This window comes from Cornus florida, unplaced genomic scaffold (genome assembly GCF_030987335.1).
Source record: "Cornus florida cultivar Cherokee Brave unplaced genomic scaffold, ASM3098733v1 CherokeeBrave_3.0.0_Hap2_Chr07, whole genome shotgun sequence".
NCBI classification, from domain to species: Eukaryota; Viridiplantae; Streptophyta; class Magnoliopsida; order Cornales; family Cornaceae; genus Cornus; species Cornus florida.
This window is the reverse complement of record NW_026775577.1, coordinates 7,233,722-7,253,705: the sequence shown is the minus strand read 5'-3', so window position 1 is coordinate 7,253,705 and position 19,984 is coordinate 7,233,722. Positions and strand designations below refer to the sequence as shown.

The following is a 19,984-nucleotide window of genomic DNA, read 5'->3' as shown; positions in this document are numbered from 1 at the left end:
CATGACAATAATAACTCATAACAGCTTTTCCTCACCTTTTTTCTAATTTTAAAGATAGTGTGCAAAATATTTTTTCATATAAAATGAGAAAATATAAATTGATTTTCTTACCTATGTATAGTTTTTTCAATTTTCAAAACTTTCGACTATGTTCAGAACTAGGAAAATTATCAACCCTGGTGTGAATGAATGATATTTGCTAGGAATAATAACTATAAGATCCCAATGACAAACAAAAAAGGTAAAACACAATAATAATAATAATAATAATAATCACTTTATAATGACAAATAAAATCACACACACAAACTAAACCAGCTTAGGTTCACAATGAATTTGATACAAACATTTTCTCGTCTCTCAAATTATCACAACTCTCTCTTGCAATTTCTTTCTTTCTCTTCACATTTATTTATTCACAAGAGTTTTCAATTACAAAAATAATTTTCAAGCCTTCCACTCCTAATCAGAAAATATATATATATATATATATATATATATATATATATTTCCACATATATGAAGGCGTTGGACCAGTCCGCATAAGTTGACCGGTCCAATTTTTTCATAATTGAACCCCCAAAACATGTGAGACACACTCTAACAATACCATATCATAAAAAATGTTAGTTGACGACATACTTATAAAACGATCATAGGGTTAGTTTCTCATGCAGTTTAAATCACAATCTAAATTGTCTATTTTTTAACTCTAAAATCATTGTTCTTAGAACGATAAATAGCATAAATCTTATGTCTTATATTTTAATCAAAATTTATAATAGTATTTGAATTAATAAGTTCAAAAAACTTCGAGAAAACAGTTGTGCAATTTCGAGAAAGGATGCTATATTGTATAGGAGTTGTAAAAATGGAGTCCACCACCTTTAATTTTCCATGCAAGAATTTTATGATTGGGGCCGTGACCCCTAAATTCAGAAACCATTGCCAACCCAAGAGTGTGTCACTACCTGACATAAATCATAAATGTATTAATTTGAAAGCAAGTGTGTCTGGCAAGTTATGATCTTTGTGGGTTGTTGTAACTATTTTTATTAAATAATGTATGAATATTAAAAGTTCAATTTATATGATATTTTACATAATTATGATATATATTTTTTAATATATGAGTATCACTTGTTACCACTATTTTATCCCAAAGAACCAAATAGTTTAAAAAACATTAATCACTATATCCAACCATGCATTTAACTATTTAATGGATAAGCATAAAGTTGGAGTCCATTTAAGGGCAAAGTGATTATTAACGTTAATAGAAATTAAATTCTAATTTTTTTAATAAATTGAATTTTAAGTATTTTAAATTTAAGCACTTATTACAAATGGAGAACTTTTTAATATATTTTTAAATTTTAAATATTCAGTGATAATTAAACTAACTTTGACTTAAAAATTCATTTAAGTTCCATATATAATTATACTAATGTTTTTTTTTAAGAAATATTAATTGATATTAAATCTATTTATAATTAAAATATTGAATTTTCAAACAACATAATTAGTTTTTAATTCGGGAGACAAAAGGAACGGGACTATAAGGGAAGTAAGGAGTTGACACATCTTTCATCTTCTTCCAAACCAACCCATCCTTCCCCCACCGGTGGTTTTATCACGGCGGCGACTTTTCTCTAGCAAGGCGAGTTTAACGGTACAAAGTCACTACCTTTAATCTAAATTATATGTTTTGTTCGCTCTCTTATCGTATATATGAGATCTGAATAGATCATGTTTTGTATATATATATTTTCTGGTGTTATTTTATTGAATTGGTTTCAATTAGTATAGGGTTTGCCTGTAACCATTTTGACCATCAAGTCTTATTAATCATAAATTCAATTAATGTTTCATATTACCCATGTCTCAATTCTTATATATTTACTACACACACGTTTGTATACTGTTTTATGACCATGTTTGGCCGGATTCAGATTCCGCCAAGAACCCTAATTTGTAAATCGGCACTAGATTTGGAACATACTGCAGAAACCCAAAATTAGACTTGGATTCATTGTTTAAAAATGGCCATCTTAAGCAGTTTTGAAATCCGATTGGATAATTAGAAACAATTAAAAGCATTGAGTTTTCTGATGAAAATTCCCAAATGACGCAATTTATTTAGTGAAGTTCTGATTGACATTCATGACACGGTGTTCAGCTAAATTTCGTGTTAACAAAATTATGTCTTTGTTCAGCTGTTGAACCATGGATATTCAAATTTTCATGACACCCTACTTGGTCCTTGTATTGCTTTTGCAGGATGTGTTCCCCTTTAGAAGGCCTTCTAATACAATCTTCCTTATATATATATATATATATATATATATATATTAATGAACTGTTCTTGTGTTAATCTGTTAGTTTTACCTTTTTGATGTTCTAGACATGATTAGGCCAGATACATGTATGACTTGTGACCCACAATATAGTGTTCCTTTTATCCGTATTCCGCTTTTGGTGTCTTTATGTTCATTTGATGTTTGAAGCTCTGTATTACGGTTCGAACTTGAAGGCTTCTGGTGTTTGCAGACACATTTTTGTGAAAATTTCCAGAGTTGGAATTTACTGGTATGGCATCTAAGCGGAATGTTCAATACAGTCGTCTTGCTGCCGATGATGATGATTATTATGGTAGTGGCAGCCAACACGACCGTCGATTTGACTATGAGCCAAAAACTTTTGATAAAATCCCTTGGAAATCCATTGGGCTCGCACTTTTCCTGCTGAGTCTTGGATGCATGCTTCTCTTCCTTTCCTTCTTCATTTTCACAGGTCATATGGGAGGAGAACCATCCCAAGCTTATGGCCTTCTAGGACTTGGACTTCTTGCCTTCCTCCCAGGTAAACGAAGCTCATTTTTGCTTATTGGTTATTTTGTTTAAATAGTGGTTCACTGATTATACAATGGGAAAATTTAAGTATGTATATGTCTTCCGCTGTGAGCCTTTTTATTGAATTAAAATTGTTAGTTTTGACAAGTAGAAAGTGTCTCTTTCTTTCTACTTTATGATTTTGCGCTACCAAATCCTGAACAGAACCTGCCCTTGTTTTTGATTCCTCGAATTTTAGTATGACCTTGTGTTTTAAAATGCTGCAGACAAAATGGGATCAATTATTATGAGACATCCAAAAAATCCCCTTCGTTGCTCAAAAAGTAAATTAACAAGCTAATATGTTCTTTAGTTTGATATATCTAAAGTGTGTATTGAGAATTATCTGAACACGGAGGATGAGCATGATTTGAGGGTTCTTTGTGTGTGAAAAGCAATGACAAATTATATTTAGATTGCTTGTGTAAATATGCTTTCTACAAAATATCAATAAGCAACCACCTCTGCAAATTCAATTTCATTAAAGTGGCTCTCCAAAATCGATTCATTTAGCTTTTCAATTCTAACATATCTGTCTATTAGTAGCTTTTGGTATCACAAGGATTTCACATGATTAGCTTGTTTAGTCATGGAAAATTTTCCATGATTTGTTCATTATGAACGAAAATTTTACTCTGTAATTGTAAATTGAAGACAAACACAACAAGGTATTGATTCCAAGTTGTGAACTGGCACTGATTTCCAAATTTAGGAGAGTAGTATTTGCGGTCGGCACCTAAATTGCCAAACTAGGCTCTGGAGCATGAGCAGCACCTGAATTGCCAACTGTTAACTGCTGCTGATATAGCTATTATAATAAATGCACCCTTCGCGTCAACAAAGTTAACAATTCTGCTTTTTATAACAGCAGCCGTGTTTTTGTTTTGTTTGTTTTGCTTATACGTGTGTTATAAACTACAGTCTCTCTTTGTTTGTGCTGTATGTTCTGAATTATAATGATTCCAACTACATTTCTGAGTCTACCAAATAGCTCTCGGTAGTAATGCATGCTCTAGTTTTCTTCTTGCTTGTCAGTAGCTGAAGCAACTGCCTGTATAAGTATTGAACCAATTAATGACTGCAGGATTTTACGAGACTCGAATTGCGTATTATTCGTGGAGGGGTGCCCAAGGCTATCGTTTCGCTTCCATCCCTGATTACTGAGGCGCGTGGGATCATAAAACTACTGCATTGGTGTATTGCTGCCGCTCTATCTCACTTTTTGTACCATCTAAGAACTCATTGTATAGACGTACACGCAGCTGTATTTTGTTTGTTCATCATATCTGTAGATCGAAGAACACATATCATGGATTCGATTCGTAGTAAAGAGTTTTGAGTGTCATATGTGGCAAGTATGATACTTTGAACAGGTTGAAAGAGCAAGCACATTGTAGCTTGTAACTGTAGTCCAAAAGCTGAATGTCGTAGTTGATCCCAATTATCTTGTATTGTATTCATCAAGCAAATGACGCTCAATGTTTGGTGTTTAACTCTTTAAAATGATAGCCTTTGTTACAACTTCTTAGTGATTCATTAAGATAAAGTACCAATAATGTACTCGTAATTATGATTTAATCCTATAAGTTGGAACAGTGATAAAATAAGCCTATAAATATTCGAAAATACACCCATTTTAAAGTGAATTGTTTGCCACAGTAAAAATTTCCTTTTTTAAAAAAATTAAGCAAATTACTCGTGAAAACTCCTGGTGCAAGATTTGAAAGTAATTTTTCGAACCTATGATCTACAATGAGAAAAGGACTAAGCTCTGTCCATTTTTTATTTCATGCGTCTCTCTCATATATATATATATATATATATATATATATAATATACTCCTTCGGTCTCAAATTGTGAGTTAAAATTTTTTAAGTGGACTTTTTAAGTTGAGACTCAGAGCATATAAAAGTGCATTGATGTTCAATGGGCTGCTTTAGTAAAGAAGAGGGGGAAGAAGATTTGTAGAAGTATGGGATTGGCTGAGTTGTAATTATGTGTTGTAATTATGTGTTGCGTTGACAATGTAGACATTTGGTAATTTTAGTGTACAATGCAATCATCCTATTAAATAAAGAAAGGGGTATAATGATAAAAATATGTGAACCGTTAAAAAATAAACTGCTGTTAATTTTGAGAGGGAGTGTATTGATGTTCGATGGGCTGCTTTAGTAAATAAGAGGAGGAAGAAGATTTGCAGAAGTATGGGATTGGCTGAGTTGTAATTATGTGTTGTAATTATGCGCTGCGTTGACAATGTAGACATTTGGTAATTTTAGTGTATAATGCAATCATCCTATTAAATAAAGAAAGGGGTACAATGATAAAACTATGTGGACCGTTAAAAAATAAACTGCTGTTAATTTTGAGAGGGGGTGTCGGAGTAATTGTTACACAAGCCTGTATGTGTATAGTGGAATTAGAAAGTGTTCTAAATGTCGGATACCACTATTATCAGGCGCCAAAAATAAAAATAAAAATAAAAATAATTTTAATGGAGTAGTTAGACTGTATGCACGGGCAGAGCCAATGCATGCTTGGGGCACATGCCCCTTGGCCCAACCCCCCTTATATATGTATCATTTTTTTTTTTTTTTTGTTATTTTTTAACTATAAGTAGGAGAAATTTTATAGTATACCACCCTCCTAAAATTTTCATTTACTAAAATTATATCTTATTTTCTTATTTTCTTTTTTATTTTTTCTCTTCTTTTACTTTTCAAAATTCCTTTAATTTCATTTTTTTTTAAGTTACATTTCTATTTCACTTCGGTCAATTAAATCCTAATTTTTTTCTTTTCAAAGTTTTCTCATTTTTTTTTTTTTTTTCCACTTCTTAAAATTCTTCTTTTTGCACCTATATATATATATATATATATATATATATATATATAAGTATGTAACATTTTTTTTTTTTTTTTATCTTCTTATTTACATTTATTGTTGTAATTTTATAAACTCGATGTGTTTAATTTCATGTATCGATTTCAAAATATAACTATATTTATCATATTATTTGAATATATTTTTTTTAATCAAAAACATTACGTTCCCTTAAAATTAAATATTGACTCCGTCCTCAACTGTATGTGTTCGATGGTGATAGAACACATAGGGTTATGGGCGTCCTATGGTGGTTGTGTATGTGTTCGATGGTGGTAGAACACAGAAAGTTATAGGCGTCCCATGGTGGTCCGTATGTGTTCAGTGGAATTAGAGTGTGCTCGCTCTAAGATATTTGGCACCACCATTATGAAAATATATATATATATATATATATATATATATATATTTTAATGTTTCTGCACAAATTTGGAAGTCTTACGAAATTTAATTCAGCCCAAAATAGAAAAAGGAAAGATAAAGATACTCGCCATAATTTGAGCTCAAGCGCTAATGACCATTCAATGCTCATATGATGAATTTTAACGCACGTTAATTATAAGAATAATGTTTCCCCAGCACACACAGTCGTCACATACACATACACGGATATAGAGATAGAGAGAGAGAGAGTGAAGTGTAGCGCCTTGCCTTCTTCGTCAGTATCACCATTTCGTATATATATATATATATATACGAGAATTTACATATATACATGTATATACATTTACAAATCTACAATTAAGATCGATATCACTCTTCTGTTGGCGGGAATTCATACAAGACTCTCTGCAACTTTTGATTCCTCGAAGCTTGTTTTTCCCTAGAATTAATCGCCGTTTCTTCTCTCTTAGGTAAGTCCCTATAGGGTATATATATTATGTCTAGAAATTTTGAAAATTGTGGTTGTATTATTGAATTGTACGTTCTTTATTCCGGATTCAGATCTGTGTTATTAGGGTTACTCCGTTTATTCGATTTTTGGTATTCTTTTCCATTTCATTACGGAAATATTGATATCTGATATCGATAAATACGCATTACGCAATAAGATTTGAATCACTCTCGCTGATTAGGGTTTGTGCCATAGAAATCTTTAATTTATTATTATTATTTTTTGTTACGATTTCACTTGCAATTACTCTGTAATTTGTTTGGTTTGTTCATTTTCAGAAAGAATGTCACTAGTTTTACTTAATTCCTTTAAAAAACTATTATTATTTTATTTGTTTTTTTTTTTTTGTTTTATTTTATGTTTTGAGATGAATAGGGCTGAAAGGGCCACTTGAGAGATATTACTTTGATTGCTGAAGTATTTTATTTTTTCTGTCAAATCTGAGTTGTCATTGTGTTGCAATGTGCTAGACTGTTTTTGTTGAACAAACTTGAGGTAGAGTTGTTTCTAATAGTTGTAAAGCAATTCCATTTATGCATTCTAAGACTATTGCTTCGAATGGTCTCAGAGGAGGGACTATTAGCAAACTTGTGAAGATATTTTGGATGTGGGATTTGTATCCACTTAATGTGAAGTTGCATTATATACATACATACATATACATATACATATACATAAATATACATATACATATATATATATATATATTGATATATAAGAAAAATAAAAATTAAAAGTCTTGCTTTGATTCACTATATATTCCTGTGAAAATAAGGTTTGATTGGTTTTCTGGAATTTTCACACCAGTCCACAAGTTGCATAAGTGAGTAAGTACATCATAATAATGCACTTGCTTATGGCAATATGATATTATGTTCTCATACTTTTATGAAAATATATAAAGAGTAGAAGGAAAGCCAATTTTTTTTATTGGAAGTCCCTTACATGTGATAAGTACTTGATAGTTGATATTATCACAGTTAACTTTAGCATTAGAGAATTATCTACTTGGCGGTGGACCTAGCATCATTATCATCTTTGCTTTTATCCCGTACAAACGGGGTCCACTACATCGATTCTCTTTTTCCATTGCTTTCTATTAAATGCCATATCTTTTACTAGATATAGTTTTTTGAAATAATTTCTGATCACTTCATTCCATGTTAGTTTGGTCGGCCCTTGCATGAGGGATAAATTTTATGGGAAATATTCATTTTAAGATATGGCATTAGAGAATTACCTACTTGGCGGTGGACCTAGCATCATTATCATCTTTGCTTTTATCCCATACAAACGGGGTCCACTACATCGATTCTCTTTTTCCATTTCTTTCTATTAAATGCCGTATCTTTTACTAGATATAGTTTTTTGAAATAATTTCTGATCACTTCATTCCATGTTAGTTTGGTCGGCCCTTGCATGAGGGATAAATTTTATGGGAAATATTCATTTTAAGATTCTTGTCAGTTGTCACTGCATTAATGTTGAGTTCAATGTGGCTAACACCTTTTAATTCGAATATTTAGTTTTATCATGATTTTACATCATTTTTCTTTCACACAAGTTCTTGTGCAAATATTTTTCGTCATTACATGTCCCCGATTGTTTGTGTTTGCTTTTTTTTTTTTTTTTCATAGTTGGTACTCACACACACATGCCTCCACTGAGGTTCGAACCCCTGACCTCCCTTTGGGAAGTAGGGGCCTGGTACCGCTAGACCACAGGCCTGTTGGTGTTTGTGTTTTCTTTAATGACCTGTTTTTTTACAACCATTTTTCAGTTTATGAAAATGGATGGAACATCTGGCCATGGTGGCAGTAGTGTGGATATGTCTTTGAGGAACTATAAGCTTGGGAAAACTCTTGGCATTGGTTCATTTGGTAAGGTGAAAATTGCAGAGCATGCATTATCAGGGTACAAAGTTGCTATCAAGATCCTTAACCGTCGTAAGATAAAGAGCATGGAAATGGAAGAAAAAGGTATGGATCACGTGCTTATATGATCACTCTGTACTACTTTTCAGTATTATTATGTCATTCTACGAGCTTGCATTAAGAAGTTGTTACACAATGCCTTAGTATTTTTAAAATTTCTTAATAATTTAACAGGCCACTGCATTCTTCATCCTGATTTGGAGAACAGCATAAGATTAGACCATCTGGAATTTGAGACATTTATTCCATAGACACTGTCTGTTTCTTATTAAATAGAATCAATTTCTTGAGAAATAGATTTTCTGGGAGTCAAGTGATCTTATAATCTATCCTTTGGGCATTCAATTGCAGTCTAATTCCTTTTAATGAGTGAGTTTATTTATTATGTTATGCTCCATTGTTCTTGTGGGTCTTTAGTTTGTATAGTTTTTTGAAAGTAAAATCATGAACAACGTCTTCCACCCCCCTTCTTTTATTTTCTTTCTGAGGCAAACGAGAATTCACTTTCCTGGCAAGAAGGCTGATGATGTATAAGTAGACGATTTCTGAAATTTCCCAAAGAAATTCTCTATCCAACATATTTTCTGTAGTTCTCTCTCCAAAATATGTGTGAGAATGCAAAGGAGCTACTGCTGGAAATTGATCATATACTGGTCTCTTATTTTGGAATCCCATTGATCCACAACATTTGTTTCCTTTCTATCTCTAATCAGTTAAAAATTGCTGATAAGTTGAAGTGTCCAAAATGTTCAGTATATACTTGTAATTTTGAATTCCCATCTTTGTTTATTGGCATTAAAATTGAGTGGATCTAAATTGAAATTTTGATATGCTATTGGTCCTTGACTCAGTCCTTGAGCTACTGCTTTTGTTTTTAGATCAATATCCTGTATGATTTTAGAGTTTGATTGTGTTTGAACAGTCACTTTGGGAATTGAAACTCAACTAATGCTTTAGCCACATCATTAGTTGCCATCGTTGTTTTTTGCAGTTTAATTTGTTAAAATTTGTAAGTTGTTGGCACGCCATGTTAATTGCAGTTTATTTAACTATGTTATCATATTCTTTGTTCTCATTCTCTCTCTCTTTCAGTTATATTTATTCTGTTTGTTCATTTTATTTTATTTGGATATTATAAAGAATGTATAATATTATTATATGTGGATTTATAACCTGGCATCCAATGACATTGTGATTGATTTTTTTCCTTTGTTGGTAGTTAGTATGGTTATTTATTTATTAATTTTTTGTACCTTAATGCTGGGTTTGATTATGACAACTGTTCAACATGGTTGATATTTTGCAGTTAGAAGAGAAATCAAAATATTGAGATTGTTTATGCATCCTCACATCATACGACTATACGAAGTTATAGAGACACCAGCAGATATTTATGTTGTGATGGAGTATGTGAAGTCTGGTGAGCTGTTTGATTATATTGTGGAGAAGGGTAGGTTACAGGAGGATGAAGCTCGCAATTTTTTTCAGCAGGTAGAAATTTCTTATTCATCTGCAAGATTTCCCAGGGTTTCCCATTTTTTTTTGAGAGTATAGAAACTTGCAATATGAACTGTACGATGATACTTTGAAAACAGATAATATCTGGTGTGGAGTACTGCCACAGGAATATGGTGGTTCATAGAGACCTTAAGCCAGAGAACCTGCTTTTGGATTCTAAATGTAACGTGAAGATTGCAGACTTTGGTTTGAGCAATATCATGCGGGATGGTCACTTTCTGAAGACAAGTTGTGGAAGCCCGAACTATGCTGCGCCAGAGGTATGGTATCACTGGCGTATAATTTCAACATATATTTTATTATTTAAATATAATTGTTTAGTTTTTTGAGGTAATTATTTGCATTGATTGAACAATTTTATAGGTCATATCTGGGAAGTTGTATGCTGGGCCTGAGGTAGATGTATGGAGCTGTGGAGTTATTTTGTATGCGCTTCTTTGTGGCACCCTTCCTTTTGACGATGAAAATATTCCTAACCTTTTCAAAAAAATAAAGGTATATCCAGGTTACCTTTTATAACATCCTTTATATTGGCTAAATATGCTTCTTCTTTTTAAGTGGATTTGGAAAATGATTGGGAAGCAAGGTGCCACTTCATTTTGTGGTACCCATTATTTAAGTGGTTAATTTTCAACCTTAAAATTTAGTCATGCAAGGATCTTCATGAGATCCTCATCTAAGCCTTATTCCAAGTTTTCAACTATTCTGGGTTCCAAGCTGATCATGTATTATAAATCCATTTAACTTCATTTTTTCTTGGATAGAAGTATGAATATAATATTTTCCAAAATTTGTTGTCCATTGTTCTCTCTAAAGCTTCAAGTTCTGTGAAATGGTCGTGACACTCCTCGCTGAAGTCTCTGATGTATTTTCTCTATGTAGCTGGTGTGTCACATATCTTTGTTTCAGTGACTAAACTTTTGCGCTGAAGCTTGTTGTTATTAAGTAGCCAGAGAATTGTCGTGCCTATTCTATCTCCTTTTGTGGTTTTATGAGACATCCCCCATTGTTATCAATTCAGTAGCCAAATATTTATGGTGCTTATTGCTATCTCTTTTTGGTGCTTTATGAGACCACTGAAGATCAGTTGGAGATTTGCTTCGTATGGATGGGGTTATACTATGAGCAGGGTTTTGCAGATTTGGAGTGCTGTTCCACTGCCTTTTGTGTTGTGTTTGGGAAGAGTGATAGATCTTTGCCCCCCCTTCCTCTCTCTCTCTCTCCACATCTCTTTTTCTCTCTCTTTCCGCGCATGCGGGGTGTGGGAGGAGCTTTTAAGAAATCCTTCTCTCTCTCAGCATGAATGCGTATATTTCATATATGACATGCATTTTCCTGTTGGATCTTAGTTTTCTGTGCTTCTGTACAGTTCGCGTTTACATGGATTGAGGTAGCTCTGAGACTTGGTGGACACTTTACCTTTAACATGGCCCGCTTTTGCATCTTGTTGTGCATCAAGGCCATAAAGTTTGATGGCATAAAAAATTGCTGTCACCAGTGAAGTGGAATTAGTTTGTGAGAAGTCGAGGGAGGTTTGAAACAAACACGTGCACAATCAAATAGAGATACACACACTTAAGTTATGCACTGTTCATATGGGTTGAATTCATTCCCAAATGGGGAGACAATTTTTGAAATTCTGGTGAGTTCGAAAGCATTGTGTGATCAAATTTAAGAGAGAATCTTTTTTAATAAATTCTAGAAAGTGAAACTGGTTCTCCTTGCCTGTCTCTCTCACCCCCCTGGGCGTAAATATATCTTGCCCGTCAATCTTAACTACCAGTTCATCAATTTAATGCCCTCGATGCTTTTAGATTTTTGAACATTTCTTGTGCAAGCCTTGTTATCCAAATTAGAAATTTTAAGAAAATTCCTAGATTTCAATCTGGTGTCAACTAGATTAACCATGGGGAGATAAAAAGAGATCCAATTGCGTACCTCCCTCTGCATTCTAGGTCTGTTTGCTTGAAATGATGCATAAAGGGGTTTGAAATGCGCTGAGGATAGCGAGGAGGAGTAGGATCCACATCATCAGATTCACTCCGTTGGGCATAACTGCTCTTTTTTAAGAATTCTAGGATAGCATGGGTTTTGATGCTATGCTTCCCTCCTACCTTGCCAGCTCTCCCAGTTGAGAAGCTTCTTGGACTCCTCCCCTGGTGGGCATATCTAGTTTGTACATGAGCTTTTAACTTAGTCTCTAAATTGTGCTTGAAGATGCAGAGATCAGCACTGAACCACGAATGGAATAACTACTAGTTCATCTATTTAATGTCCTTAATAGTTTTAGGATTTTTAACATTTCTTGTGTGAAGTATCTAGTTTGTACATGAGCTTTTAACTTGTCCGTTAATTGTGCTTGAAGATGCGGAATCAGCACTACTGAACCATGAATGGAATTACGATCATATGATTCTTACAAACTTTATGTGGACACCTTTTATTATAGGGTTAAATGCTCTGACACCCCTTCATGTTTGCCTTAATTGCTCACAGATTAAACTAGTGGAAAAAAAGCTTAAACCTCCCCTCAGGTTTGGTTAACTTTGCCCTAACACCCCCTTTCTGTTAGTTGACCGTTAGTCAAGTCAAAAGTCAGCCAATTTGAAAATATTAAATGTCAAAACTACCCTCCATTATTTTAAGAATAATTTTAGCCTTAGTTAATTGGACCTTTATACCCTCACCCATTAAATCTTAAAGCTTATAATCAATCTGAACCAAATTTATAGTGGAATTTACTGGAATCATATTTGACCATCATTGTTGATGTCAAAATCAACCAAAAAAATTCAATCAAAACTGCAAAGAATCTAAACCCAGAAGCCCACATACGCACATATACACGCGCATATACAAAACAAACGCGATTTAAACTCAACCAAATTCATTTTCCAATTTGTTATCACATTTATCCATCAATTAGTGTTGAATGTAATCAAAATGGGTAAAAAAATTCTATAAGAAAACTGCAAAAAATTGAAACCCTAAAAAGCCTACCGATACAAATACACATACACTAAAAAAACTGACTTTTGCTTGAGATGAGTCTACAACCTTAAACAAATGTTTATAGTCAACATTCAAGTTTTATATTGGCTTTACAATCTAACAAATATCTTCACGCTCAACCCAAAGGCAAAAGCAAACACAATGAACAGTTTAGGAATCTTGGTAAGGATAAAAAAAAAAAAAAAAAAAAAAAAAAACAGTTTAGTAATCAAGGGGATGAAACAAAAATGAACCTTAAACTTACGCTTGCAAACATCCCAGATCAGAAAAATATTTCAAACCCTGGTTAACAATAGAACGTAAAATTTGATGATTTTTTTAGGGAGAGGAGGATGAAGATGACATGGCCTTTGCGTATCCCATAGCGAAAATAGATGAGGCAAAGAAATCAGTCCAGACGTTGGAGATGGAGATGCGACGACCAGTAGCGATGTTGCTGTGGTGGGGACGCGAGGAGATTAATGTGATGACGTCGAGGGAGTTATTCGAAGGTAAAGGTACGGGATCGTTTGCTGTAGATGATGGAGTTGGATTTGCAGAACCCAATTCCTAGATATATCGTCGCCATTGAATCATTGAATGATTGCTCTCTATACAGCCACAATGTGTGTATATGTGTGTGTGTGTGTGTGTTGGGAATTTAGGAGTCGAAGATGAAAGTGTATGTAGAGGAGAGAGAGGAAAAAAATGGAGTGGCGGCGGTGGTGGTGACTATGGCCGGTGGTAGTGAAGATGGTGGGTTGTTGTGGCGGCGGTGGTGAAGAAAGTGGTTGTGACAGCGAAAGATGGCGTGGATGAGGGGTAGATGATCGTGTGACTAATCTAAACTTTGTTGATGGAGATTGTGCCAGGTAATAAAATCAAGGGCAAAATAGACATTCCTCATTTTCACTGTACACATCAGCAGGCGTGTGTTAAGTAAAGCAAGGGGTATAATAGTAAAATTATTTTTTCCGGAAAAAACAAACTGCTGTTAATTCTGATAGGGGTTGTCATAGCAATTTTTTGGCTATAACTTTAATCTATGAGCAATAAAGGTAAACTTGAGGGGGTGTCGGAGCATTTAACCTATATTATATTTGAGATCCTATCCTCCTAGATTTTGTCCTCTTATTCTCATTGTATATGTTTTTTTAATAATTTACCACAATTTCTGAAATTCATCTTATTTCTTATTTATTTATTTAATTTTTGATAAGTCTGAAATTCATCTTATCAAATGTATCAATATTCTTAACTGAGACTACATACTGAACTTGTGTCATTTTGTTGTTTAGGGTGGGATATACACTCTTCCCAGCCATCTATCACCTGGTGCAAGAGATCTGATCCCTAGGATGCTTGTGGTTGACCCTATGAAGCGAATGACTATTCCTGAGATTCGTACACACCCATGGTTCCAAGCTCATCTTCCGCGCTACTTAGCTGTACCTCCACCAGATACATTGCAACAAGCGAAAAAGGTTTTGTGATAATCTGATTGAATCTGTCAATCAGAGTTTTGCTGTTTTTGCTTTTTAATAGAGAATGTTGGTGTATGCCTTCCATCCATAAAGAAACCATCATTTGGCTTAGTTTTATTGCTTCATTAGTTATCTAAACAAGAATGTGGTGTTGTATATCTGAACATAGACACACGCATCTCTCTAGGGTGTTGAGGAACTTACTATTATAATTTTCTTTCTATTTAACAATATAGCTCTGGAACTTTGATTTTTATTTTGACATTGCCAATCATCCTTTAAATAAGTGGCTGTACCCTATTCGAGGTAAATATTTATGGTGCTCACACTACATCTGATCAAATTGATTATTAATGTTTCCTCCTTGGTTTGAACAAATGAGAAGAGGCTCGCCTTCTTCTTCTTCTTTATTATTATTTTTTTTGGAGCCTTGCAATTGATCATATTTTGTGATCAACGTATGGGTTAAACAGGGTTACATTCAATATATTTTGTGATGCATATGCCATTGACTTAGAGGGAGGTTATATAAAACAGCTATTAGGCCAGGCTGATCAGCTGTTATTTTTGGACAGAATGTTGGACAATAAGAAACACCATATGAATAAAGCTAGTGTGGTGGACATGAATGTTGAGATATATGTGCGGTAAGATAAGAAAGGATAGAATTTGATATGAGCACATTCAAGCAATGGTTGAAGTAGCACCAACTGAAAATAAAATGAGAGAAAGTTGATTAAGATGGTTTGGACATGTACAAAGAAGACCACTAAGTGTGACTTAGGAAGAGTGACATGGTTCAGAGGTAATGCTAGGGATGGAAAACACCAAAGTTAACATGGGTAGAGTTAGTAAGGATGGATATGGTAACATGTGGTTTGACTGAGGTTATAACTTTGGATAGAGTGGTTGAAAAAGAAAAACAAAAAGAAAAACAAAAAATTCATGTAGTTGATCCAAGTACTTGAGGGAAACTGCTTTATTGAGTTGAGTTGAGTCTTGCAGTAGGTCACTTTATAATGATGGGGATTTTTTTTAACTCAGTCATGGGGTTGTTGATTGCTTTGGTATTTCATTTTGTTGTATTTATCTTCATCTCCCATTTGGGGACCTTTTCCCTACATTTTCTTCATGTAAATATTTCCATTTGACATCGATGATAAATCATCTGACACAGTTTACAGTTGTTCTTATTCTGGTTAATATTTCAGCAAACATGTGATGGAATAATGCATGGATCTTGTAGAATTAGATAAATCTTAGCAACATGAATTAATATATCCTTATCTTTCAGTAGAAATTTTTTAAGCTCCTGCTCATGATCAAGGTGTAAATAGTTTATATTATGTGCATCTAACCTTGGGACATTGACAATTAAAGTAATATTCTAATTGCAGATTGACGAGGAGATTCTTCAAGAAGTTGTAAAGATGGGATTTGACAGGAACAGCCTTGTTGATTCTCTTCGCAACCGACTACAGAATGAGGTAACCATTTGCCATTTTCAAATTGTTATAAATGGTGGAAATTCTTAAATCTTGAATATATGCAGGCTACTGTTGCGTACTATTTGCTATTAGACAACCGGTTCCGGGCTTCCAGCGGCTATCTTGGGGCGGAGTTTCAGGAGTCTATGGTGTGTATATTTCTGCTTTAAAATTAATTTATCATACTTGTTTAGTCTTCATAGTTGTTTATTCTATGGGGTTATTTATCCAATGTTTTAAAGTAAGATGAGCAGTACCATGACAAAAAAAGTTAAACTTTGAAACTAGAAGTATTCCTCAAATTTTCACAGGATCATATTTATACTCTCAGGGAGAAGAAGTGCTAGTATTTTCAATGACCTAATAGAATAAAGCATAAATGAAAATTTTAAATAATAATAGATTAAAAGAAGAATCACTACCCTTTTGAAGGATTGGTCCTTCTAATTTGAGAGAGGAAAAAACTAAAAGTAGAAAATCAATTTAGTCGTTTGTAGGATTGGCTGGCCCTAATTCTCCTGTGTATAGAAACTTTTAAGATATGAGGGTCGTAATCATATCACACAATATGTTAGCACCTGTGTGAATGTGACACTATTTTTGTGGCTCCGCAATGGATATCACCTTAGAAATTTAATGTCACTTTAAAAAAATTATCAAAAGTTTGTCCTGAATATGACTGATTTACATTTTGTTTGGGTCTGAATGATCTCCTTGGTGTGTACTGTAACTTTGTACTTTTCATTGTGCTAGGCACATGCCATGTGTGCTCTGGATAAGCAATTTATACTATTTACATGGTATTATAGTCCCTATTGTACTCTTATCTTTTACTCTAAATTTGTATCTGTATATAATAATGTCTTGTGCATATTTCTGTAGGAATATGGTTTCAACCGTGTGAATCCAAATGACACAACAGCTCCAGCTGCTGGGCAACGCTTTCCAGGATATATGGATTATCAAGGAATAGGCTCAAAACCCCAGTTTCCAGTTGAGAGGAAATGGGCTCTTGGACTTCAGGTTAAGTTTGTTTAGTTTATGCTGTTCTTATTTGAGGATGGGAGGATGTAAACCAACTTGCTGTACTTGTGCAACAATAAATAGAGGCATTGAGCGGATCAGCATGGCATGCCTGAAGCCTCTATGATCAACCTGCTTTATTTTTTTTCGAAAAGTTCAAGCAAACACACATACATCCACAATATTACCCTTAACAGGGCTTGAACTCTCAACCTTCCCTTTGGGGAGGAGAGATCATACCAACTAGGCTAATACCCATTGGTGCTTCAGTTTGCATTTGATGCTTGTTTAAACTGGTTTAAGAGATTTAGGCAATCACTTCAATCCCATTCTGTGAGCACATGCATGTCAGGGGCAGGTTAAGGCTATGTTTCGTGTAATAGTAGTGAAAAGAAAAGAAAGGATAACATTAGTTATGAGAGAAAAGAAAAGAAATGAAAGGATGGTGTTAACCTCTTACCATGTTTGGCTTATTAATGAGGCAAAAGAAAGGAAACGATTGTCTTAGCACTTAATCAGGTTTGGGGAAAGAAAGGAAAATTAATTATTTTGATAAATTTACCACCTTATCACATTTAAAGACAAATATATAGGTAAGAAATAATAAAACAAATATAAAAATTGTGCTAAACATCATTTAAACCAATGCGACAATTTGAAAACAAAGTAAGGTCTGGCCAATCGGGTAGGGCTGGCTCAAAAAGAATGGGAGAAGTTCTAGAGGAAGATCTAAGTACCGAGAGGGAAACTGATGGATCCCTCCCTTCGTGGCTCAGTAGTGGCTAAGATCCTTTACTTACTTTATTTAACTGTTGGAAGTCAACTCCCTTAGTTAGAGAAGTCAGTAAGGAGAGGAATAATCGAATTTATAATGAGATTTATCTTCATAAAGAGATGATTCTCTAAATCATTCTCCTGCCCTTCTTTATTACCTGATAGCTCGTGAAGTCCACATGTTCTTAGAGCAGCTTGCAAGTCGGCTGACAAAGTAAGGAAAAAGGGTTTTGCCATCTTTTTCCCGCTTTCACCTTCGATTGCGAAGGGATTTGAGGCCGGTTTTCACCTATGGCTCATGGTATTTTGATTTTGTCTTTTATAAAATAAGGGCAAAATCGGTCCTAAAAATGTTTTATTAAACTTTGTAGCTGAAAACCTTTCATTTTCTTCCATTTGCTCCCATTTTTGAAAGGATAACAAATCTAATCATCATGCCTAATTTGTATCCCTCAATTTCCTCTCTTTGCCTCAAATGATTTATATCAAATACAATATGTCATTTCCCTCTTACCTTTCTTTTCTTTTGTTTTCTTGCTATTTCTCTCCAACCAAACTGGCCCTAAGTGTTTTATTATTTACATCCTGTTTGGACGTAATTATTTGTATTCCATAATAGTCATTGATGGTATCCTCTCCTTTTGACAGTCTCGGGCTCATCCTCGTGAGATAATGACAGAAGTTCTCAAAGCTCTGCAAGAATTGAATGTGTGTTGGAAAAAGATCGGGCACTACAACATGAAATGCCGCTGGATTCCTGGTATTCATGAAGGCATGGTTAGCAATCCTATGCACAGTAATCATTATTTCGGGGATGATTCCACCATCATTGAAAATGATGGTGTTGCGAGGTCACCAAATGTGGTCAAGTTTGAACTGCAGGTAATTTTGTTATTCTATCATTAATTTCACAAATTTCAATATAATATCATTAACTATAAATATTTGTAAAGGCAAAATCCATCAGTTTATGAATATAATGAGGATTGGATATCCTTGTTACAAAAGCTGCGGTTTTATTTTTTATTTAAAAAATTCTGGCATTGAATAATACCATTTAGTACCAAGTTGATAGAAAATTTGTCATCTGCATTGCAAGTAGAAGCTACTTATCGATGAGTGCCATTGATGAAGTGTCTGGATTGAATCAGACACCTAGGCTACGTTTGTGTCTCGAACCAGTTATGGAGGATTAGTCTAATCCTGGGAAGAGGAACCCAATGGCATGGTAGGAGGGGGCTGATAGCCCATGTTTTAACACTTGTCCTGCATTTGGATTGGCCATGGACTAAACACATGAAATTTTCAAGTTTAGTATGACTAATAGATGTTCCAAATTTATTTTTTTAAGTTACTTTGAAAAAAAGTGCTTAAACTCGAACTCAATTTATTATTATTATTTTTTTTTTAGCATTTTCCTAAATTTCTACACTGATACTTTTTGCTGCTGTGGAACTTTACCCATACAGCTTTACAAAACACGCGAGGATAAGTACCTGCTTGATCTACAGCGGGTCCAGGGTCCACAGTTCCTGTTCCTAGATCTTTGTGCAGCCTTCCTTGCTCAGCTCCGGGTCCTTTAACCTGACTGAGAAGCTCACGAGAAGACCACCCTTGTCCATGGATATGGTCTTGCTTGCAAAGAAGAGCTTGTATATAACCTTTCTGTTTGGTTCCATTTTCTCCAATTTTAGTTTCACTCAGTTTTTATTCGGTAATAGCCTTTCAAGCCATCCTTCTTGCTCATCCGTTAGAACTTGAAAAGCCGGTGTTGCGTCATGTAACAGGGCCTAATGCTAAAATGGAATGATGATCATGTATTGCCGTATCGAGTTTACTTGTTTATCTATTTTATGTAGAAAAAGGTCCGAGTATTGTGATCTTGTACTACTTCAAGTACAAAGCAAGGTGATCCCGGCAAAATCTGATGGATGTGGGATTCATTTTTATGGGTCAGCAGAAAGGAGCCTAAGGCTATCCATCATTGAGAATGTCCAGGATAGCTTAGTTTTGGTACACTATTGTTGAAGATGGAAATTTCAGTAGTGGTACACTATTGTTGAAGATGGAAATTTCAGTAGTAATAATTTCTAACCTTCAATTA

General features: G+C 34.2%; 2 protein-coding genes across 4 annotated transcripts; both read left to right on the top strand.

Moving 5' to 3' along the window:
* Nucleotides 1-1,517: 1,517 nt before the first annotated feature.
* LOC132315943 (uncharacterized) lies at nt 1,518-4,412 on the top strand. Of its 3 annotated transcripts, none has more exons than XM_059814397.1 (3): nt 1,518-1,672; nt 2,551-2,862; nt 3,976-4,412. In XM_059814397.1, the coding sequence occupies exons 2-3, from the start codon at nt 2,592-2,594 to the stop codon at nt 4,053-4,055; spliced, it is 351 nt and encodes a 116-aa protein (XP_059670380.1). In that variant the 5' UTR covers nt 1,518-1,672; nt 2,551-2,591; the 3' UTR covers nt 4,056-4,412. The 3 variants fall into 3 exon arrangements, with proteins under 3 accessions (XP_059670380.1, XP_059670381.1, XP_059670382.1); XM_059814398.1 differs by having other exon boundaries at nt 1,524-1,672; nt 2,508-2,862; XM_059814399.1 differs by having other exon boundaries at nt 1,525-1,672; nt 2,534-2,862.
* A 1,926-nt stretch (nt 4,413-6,338) lies between these two features.
* Nucleotides 6,339-19,984, top strand: LOC132315942 (SNF1-related protein kinase catalytic subunit alpha KIN10). The gene is made up of 11 exons (XM_059814396.1): nt 6,339-6,628; nt 8,450-8,648; nt 9,910-10,094; nt 10,199-10,381; nt 10,485-10,616; nt 14,411-14,596; nt 15,994-16,083; nt 16,149-16,232; nt 16,966-17,106; nt 18,529-18,762; nt 19,350-19,984. Exons 2-11 carry the CDS (start codon nt 8,453-8,455, stop codon nt 19,461-19,463), a joined length of 1,545 nt encoding a protein of 514 aa, XP_059670379.1. The 5' UTR covers nt 6,339-6,628; nt 8,450-8,452; the 3' UTR covers nt 19,464-19,984.